The sequence below is a fragment of the Melanotaenia boesemani genome, chromosome 7 (assembly GCF_017639745.1).
Source record: "Melanotaenia boesemani isolate fMelBoe1 chromosome 7, fMelBoe1.pri, whole genome shotgun sequence".
In the NCBI taxonomy this organism is placed as follows: domain Eukaryota; kingdom Metazoa; phylum Chordata; class Actinopteri; order Atheriniformes; family Melanotaeniidae; genus Melanotaenia; species Melanotaenia boesemani.
The window spans coordinates 101,863-109,765 of record NC_055688.1 but is presented as its reverse complement, the minus strand read 5'-3'; the positions used below and the strand labels follow the sequence as shown (position 1 = coordinate 109,765).

Here is a 7,903-nt window from a genome sequence, read left to right as displayed (position 1 = left end):
TAAATCTAAATAGAGTTGCACACCATAAAATTAGCACTGCCACATTGACTCCATCAGAGTTGATTTGAACACTTTTAAAGTGTCTATATGAGTCCACACCAGATATTGCTAAACTAACTCATTTTGTAGAGCTGGTAAATTAACACCTTGTCACTAACGCCAAATGATATAGTAACTCTTGTTCAGTTTGTACAAATTACTAAGAGTTTACTGAAATAAAGAGGCCGTGTTAGTTGGAAAACATTTTTTTAACTGCACCACAAACATTTAGAAAAAATGCTTAAAACATGTAACAGTATGGGACAATGTATTCTCTCTCACTCTCATTAGAATATTGCTTATCAAAAGGTCTAAAAAAAGCAAGCTGGTCAATGCAAATCACAGCATGTTCATTACTTTGCTCTTCTATACAATATGAATGAAAGTGCTCATCAAAGTACAGTGTGTTGACAGCACAACCTATGATAAAAGCCTGCTGTTCATGTATTACAATACTACAGATCTTCTTAAACTCTGGTAGGTCGTAGGATGCTCCAGTACAAATAAACAGACCAACCTGGTATTCAGTACCATAATTTTTTACTCAATTTGTAGTTGAAACTTTTGAAGATGAATGTAAATCTAACATCTGACACAGTAAATTTCCACCCTCCAGGTTAATAAGAGTCTTTATTTTTAAAGGACCATATTCAAATCTTTTAAAATAATAGTTTTCATAATAAAAAGCCAATTGACGCTGGTGTTGTTTAACTAGAGATTTTGTAAGATTTCTGAAATTTTTTACAGACTTCTTAAAGAAATTGTGCTTTGCTTCAAATCGCATACACCACATATGGATAAGTGGGCCAATCTTTTTCATACATCTTGGATAGTGGATCATTAAGTGGTGCTTAGGAATTAATTTTCTATCAGGGAACAACATTTTGAACATGTTATGGTGGTCATGAATTAAATATTTCAAATAACATATCATGCCATCGGTAAGGATTGTGGAAAACACAATATCAACGATTTGCAACAAAAGGAGTAAGAAGCTCCAGTATTTATTGTCCCTTTCAACTATATCACCAAAGATAAGGGGAGTGTTGCGGAGAACACACCAAGACTGAATGGCATTTAAACCTAAGTGTTTACTGTTGTCATCTAGTTTTAACCCACTTGGTTTGTTTTGACATTCCAAGTAACCATAATTAAAGCTATTTATCCTGTCCATTAATGTGTTCATGGAGATGTAGCCATTTTTCATCAGGTACTGAAAAACCAACTTAAGCTCGTACTGTACGACCCCTTCCAACAAATTGTGCATTATATCAACAGCATAATTGTCACTGCTATGAAAATATTTTAATGAATTGAGCACACAATATTTTTTAACACCATAAATGGAAAGCAGAGCAGGATCTTCTCTTAGAGCATTACAATGTTCAACAATGAGTTCTCTAGAATGCAGAACAAGACCAGGATTATTCTCAGTAAACACAGACTGAATTTCTTCCTTGTTTGTCAGACAGAACCTACACCAGTGTGTTGCACTAAATGATTCAACAAATCCTAACAAGCTATTTAAAGCAAGGTTATCACCCGTAACTTGAATTACAGAGCCAAACAATGGTTCTTCAATGAATGGAAGTTTGATTCCTTGTGTTTCTAAAATTTTCAAATCATCAATTAGAGGCTTTAATATTTCCTCAAAACCATATTTTTTTAAATCTTCTGTGTAGAAAAGAACTGCCAGATGTACATTCATCAGCACTGAGTTCATCTTTGGAGGGAGGTTTTTTAAAGTAAAATAAACACAGCCAAGTTTGTGGACCCCCTTTTTTGACCCTAATGGGTTTGCCATTTCAAAATCATCGTAATACAGCAAAATCTGTAGAGCATACTTCTGTTTTGAAAATAGAGGATGGTTTTTAAAATATAATCCATCACTTATGTCACTGTATGTCTCAATTTTTCTGCATTTCTCTTGTAAAAAACACTCCCTTATCTCACTATTTTTGAAAATTGAATTTAATGTGCCTAAAATGGGTACATACATGTATTTGTCTGTGACAGGAATTTGACTATAAACTCCTGTAGTTCTACCTCTGCGTGTATCCAATCTCACACCAAGAACAAATTCTTTAGGCTCAACGATTTCCCATTTTTCATCATAATATTTCCGTCTCTTTGTTTCTGTGTTAAATGTTGAAAAAGGATTATCTAATTGGTTTAAACTGAGCTCGATTTCCTTATAAATGTCGGATTCCTTGGCTTCAGGAGAAAATGTTTGGAATGCTGCTTCTCGTGCTTGCATATGTACATCATTGACAACTTCCTCCATTGAAGAAACAATTGTTTGGACTGTATTTTCAGAAAGACCAGATGCTTGTAAATGAGCAACAATTGAGCCACACATTCCAACAAGTGATTTTTGTGTGACAACAGGAGGAGCCTGCAACATAGAGGCTGAAGCTATTGGCTGATCAACTGAAAACTCCTCTCCAGAATGAGTTTGTGTAGCTACTTCCTGATTAGTCTCAGCATTTTCATTAAGTTGATGACTATGTACAGTCATAAGATGTTTTCTAAAGCCACTGTATGTACAAAAAGATGAAACACATCCTAGCCTAGGATATAAACCATGATGAAATTTTAAATGTTGACAAAGATTTGAACAAGTTTTGTGGTGCGCTTTACAAACAAAACAGAACATTTTTAGAAAATGGTAAACTGTGCTCTGACCTTTGAAACTGGTGACTAGTGACTAACTCTCTTGCAGAAGTCGTGCTCTCAGTTCCTTTACTCGTGGGCTTTCCTTTGTGTTTCCAACATCAATGTTATACACTGTGGTTTGAATGAAAGCGTAGAAACTGGAAAGGGCTTCATCATAAGAGAGGCTAAAGACAAAGTGTGCTTTGAATAGCCCATCAAAAGCAGCCACTGATGTCAAAGCACTGCATGGGACAGGTTTCTGGTCCACCACAATGAAGAACCTCTGGATTTCCTTTCTGTGCTCTCCAACGCAGAGGAGGAAGGGTTGCCTTGCATCAACTCTCTCCAGGAATGTAGTAAGGCTGGCTCCTTCCTGTAGTTTAAGTGACAAAAATGTAAAAAATGCTTAAATATGTGTCCTTTATCTGCTTCCAAAATACTTACACATGACAGTAGCACACAGACATCATTATTTTGGTAACACAAATGCTAATAAGACATACCTTCAGAAATCTTACAAGATGGTTGGCTGCCTGTGCTGAGCTAATCTTGGCTGATTTTTTATGGCCTTTTGATGTTGGTGGCAGGAGATGCAGCAGCAGGAGAGCTGATATATCACTGTCACAGCCTTAAAAAAAAAAAAAAAAAAAGAAATTGGTGGGAGGGTTAGATATGGAACAACTGAGGGTGTTTCAGATGTGGAACAACTGTCCGTATTCACCCAAGTAATCCTCAGCTTCAGGGTTAATCGATGTCCGCAACTCCTCTATAAATGGACTTGATGGCAGAGTCTGGCTTTCAGCAATGACTTTGCTCTTGAAATAGGATGGCCACTTTGCAAGAAACCTTCCAGATACTTCCTCTCCAAACATCATAGAAAAGTCCTGGTCAATCTTTGAACAGAAACAAAACCCATATGCAATTTAGTTATGCTACTTAATTTGGAAAGATTCAGTTTTTAATCAATATTTTGGAATAACCTAATCATATCCTTACCAATTCAGGTGTGTCAAGGAAACGAGGGAACACATCAAAGACTGATGAGGTTGCATCCTGGTCATGAACAAGCTTCTGTCTGTACTCGAAGGTGGCTCTCATCTTCTCTTTAATCACAAATTTATCTGTTGAGTGTCTAATTATAGAGAGAGCCTCTCTGTACTCCTCACCACAGAGCTGTCCACCAATTAAAAGAGAATCTCTTTGGGTTTTTGGACCTTCCAGGTAATCAGGCCTTGAATGCAAACGGGTGCCATGAGGGGTGTTACGTTGGACTGTCTTGAGTCTCCAAGCAAGATAGCCAGTATTGGCCTCTGGATCATAATAATGTTCCTGCTCATACATACACACAGACACACACACACATTTATAGAAACATATAAATATAGACAAAACATAAATATTAAGCAAAAACACAGACAACAAAAGTATTAAACCAATGATTCCACTTCAAATCAAAATATTCTGACTTACAAATCCATTTTTTGAGTATGGATCTTGGAGATAGGGGAAAAGGGTCACAATTCCCAGTGCATAGCTGGTTCGGGTACTTATGGGTGGAATCCTCCTTTTAAAATAAAATAATTATTACATTTGAAACTAATTATTGTGTTTCCATTGGTCATTCTGAGGGATGCCTTACCCATATGAATCTGTCATTTCAGCAACCAGAATATTGACCATCTGTCTTCGTGTTGCATCTGACAATGTTTTAGTTTTGTCATACTCCTTAAGGATTTCCTCACCCTTTGGGTTGGACCTTAAAATAGAATAAACCCTCTGAAAAAAGAATTAAAAGAAAAAAAAAATACCACATCACCAAAAATAACACACAGATCAAATATTTAGACACACAGGCCAAATATTTTAAGAAAAGTAGTTATGGCTTGCATGATTAAATTCATTATTAATCTTTTAATAATAAATTTGTAAACAAATATACTTGTCAGATGGTTTCATACTTTACCTGCTTCGCCTCATCACGATCCATCTCTTTCTGATCCTCTCTTTTGTTTTTTGCTGATGGAAGGGGTATAGTTGAGTCTGATGAAGTGGAAGATGCTGAAGAGTTTGATATTGAAGCTGGTGAAGGTGGGGGGCCTGATAATGATGACCCTGATGTATTTGGTGATTCTTCTTCCACCAAATTAATTGTAAGATCTAAATGATCAAAAGAAGAATAACAGAAATGGTTTTGTTTTTTTATTATTATTTTTTAAAATGATCATATAAAAGCAACTGAATATGGTAAATGTTCTGTATTTATATCGCGCTTTACTGTATCTGGAATGATACCTAAAGTTCTTTACATTATACATCACATTCATCCATTCACACGCACATTCACACACCGATGGCCGAAGCTGCCATGCAAGCCGCTCAACCACAACCCATCAGGAGCAATTTAGGGTTTGGTGTCTTGCTCTGGGACACCTCGATATGAGCTCGACAGGCCGAGGATTGAACCGGCAACCCTCAGGCTACAAGAAGGCCGCTCAACCAATAGAGATTATACCTTAAATATCTGCATTGTGTCAACTGCATCAATCTGGTGTGATAACATAAAAAAACACACACACATTTTATAAAATCAAATTTGTACAAGAAAGTTTAAGCTGAATGTTAAAAAATACTGATGTTTGTTACAAGAGGGTTTTATTTATTCAAAATATTAAATCAAGAATATTTACCCATAATTGGCTGCTGTTTGTATCCAACTTTGAAGTTTTGGACTCCAGATTTTAACAGCTCATCAAATATGTCAACATCAACTTCAGTGCCCGATGTATCCGTTAACACAAGCACACCTTCAGAGAGAAGTTGAGCCCGCAGACTAAATTTGTCGGTTACTGAAAAAAGATACAATGAAAATTAGACTGAGATATATTTTATTTCTTGTTTAATTTTGAAAACTGTCCACTTTGTGGATTCTTTTAAGTAAAATAAACTATTGACACAAACCATCTTGAAGAAACTGGAAGAAGTCAAAGCATTCTTCGTTTTGTGGAACTTTGATATATTTTTGCACTCCTCCATATTCCACCTTTGCCAGCATCTCCTGTGCTTCAGACAGCAACGGAAGGATGAACTTTTTGTGCAGTAAATCTCAAGTTACTGTCGAGCCTTGACCACGAGACATTTGAGCATTGCGTGCGGTTAGCTAGCTCCTTAACGTCATGCTAACATTTCACAACCTAAACACAGACTACAATAGCTTTAATTAGCTTTGACTTCGGTTGCTTTTTTTTAACAGCTTAATGGGAAAAAATATTTCACTTCATAGCAGTAATAGAAAATGCCTAATTACTTACCCACAATGTTGACTGCAAACCACAGTTGAGAGTGCTGTCTGCTGTGAAGTGCTGTGCTGTAACTTGGGGTGGGGAGCAAATTTAGACTTCAGGAGTTACATCGATTGTGGGAGTTTAGAGTCACGAGTTCAGAGTTAATTACCCCCTTAATTCATCTTTTGTGTTACTCTCTTCTTTGGTAGCTAGTACGGTTCGCCTCGCAGGTGTAGCTGACATGACAGCTGATAGACGGCACGTTACTGCGGTCAGATGACGCTGCTGCTGTGCAGCGCAGACAAAATAGTCCATATTCAAAGAATGAACATTAAACTATCCCATTTGAGTCAGGAGAGCCAGAAGAGAAGCCAGCAGTTATCAATGTATTATAATTATCAGTCTACCGAGCAGTTAAATAGCCCAATTCCCAGTCATGAAAACGAATGTTGCTGCTTTACTGTTTCGGCATTAAAATAAACTTTTAATACTGGATATGGCTCCCTGAGGAAGTGAGGTGGAAGGAGGAAGAAGAATTGTCCGGGAGATGGGAAGTCTGGGCTTCTCTGCTTGAGCTGCATCCCTCATAACTCCACCTTGGATAAGTGGTTGAAGCTGGATGAATATTTCAGTTCATCATATATGTTTGTACATTTTAAATAAATTTGTTAAGCTGGAAGTTTCACGTTAAACAATAACAACAAAAAGTGTTTTTTTTAAGGTCATGTTTTTATTAATGAAAAATATTCTGCTTCTAAAACGTATCTAAATGCTAAACTAACATTCACCCTACATGTTGCTAGACTTTTTTTTACAAATCTAAACAGAATATAATTCAGATGATAGAGAATGTAGAAGTGTGTTTACTGAACACAGACATAAACCAGGTGTATTTCAGTATATCTGTGTTTACTCTGCACTACAGCCTTCAGTACATGTCAGACATACTTAAGCTTGAATCCAAAACAGACCTTTCATACAGTATAAAGCAATAAAACACAATAACATCAGACATGATTAATATCTCACTTAGATTCACTTAGAAGGTCACTTCTTTACTTCAGGACAGCAGGTCTTGTAGGACTAATTCAGATTAGTCACATTTACTGTTCATGTGCAGTTTGTCTCTTATGTGTGTGTTTAGTTGCAGAACGTGAGTCCGTGTCCTTTTGGGAATGGGAGCGACTGTCCGAGCTGCAGGGAGGTCCAGGTAAGTCACCTGACTCACTTTTAAATTCATCAGGTTCATGTCACAATGTGCCCAGTAATGAGAGAATCAGACATTTCTCTACAATAGATTCCTGAGAAAAAGACAGTTTACTGTCCAAGTCTGCTGCACAGCTGAGAATTTAAAGGTTTGATGTGTAAAATCTGATCTGTGGCTTCTTTTCTCTGGTGACGTGGCCACATTGCAGCAATTGTACATGTTGCTCGGCAGGAATGTAAAAGTATGTAGTTAAGTCGGTCGCTTTTCTGTGGAGGTGACCTTGTCCAGGTGACTGATGTAGTTTTTAAAGAGGTGAATCCTAAAATGCATCAGATGTGTGTGATGTTTTTGTGTCTGCAGTCAGTGTGATGAATCTGCAGTGAGAGTGTGTGTGATGTGTTTCTGTCTGCAGTCAGTGTGATGAATCTGCAGTGAGAGTGTGTGTGATGTGTTTCTGTCTGCAGTCAGTGTGATGAATCTGCAGTGAGAGTGTGTGTGATGTGTTTGTGTCTGCAGTCAGTGTGATGAATCTGCAGTGAGAGTGTGTGTGATGTGTTTCTGTCTGCAGTCAGGGTCATGAATCTGCAGTGAGAGTGTGTGTGATGTATTTGTGTCTGCAGTCAGTGTGATGATTCTGCAGTGAGAGTGTGTCTGATGTGTTTCTTTCTGCAGTCAGTGTGATGAATCTGCAGTGAGAGTGTGTGTGATGTGTTTCTTTCTG

The 7,903-nt window shown here is 37.3% G+C and overlaps 1 protein-coding gene across 1 annotated transcript; it reads right to left on the bottom strand.

Moving 5' to 3' along the window:
- Window positions 1–3,837: 3,837 nt before the first annotated feature.
- Window positions 3,838–6,095, bottom strand: LOC121643484 (the record flags this gene model as incomplete). The annotated part of the gene is made up of 7 exons (XM_041990929.1): window positions 6,003–6,095; window positions 5,653–5,814; window positions 5,382–5,540; window positions 4,658–4,851; window positions 4,334–4,470; window positions 4,165–4,258; window positions 3,838–4,023 (listed from the first exon to the last, which is right to left on the bottom strand). Coding segments are annotated over exons 2-7 (864 nt in total), but the record flags the coding sequence as incomplete, so codon positions are not given.
- Window positions 6,096–7,903: the final 1,808 nt, after the last annotated feature.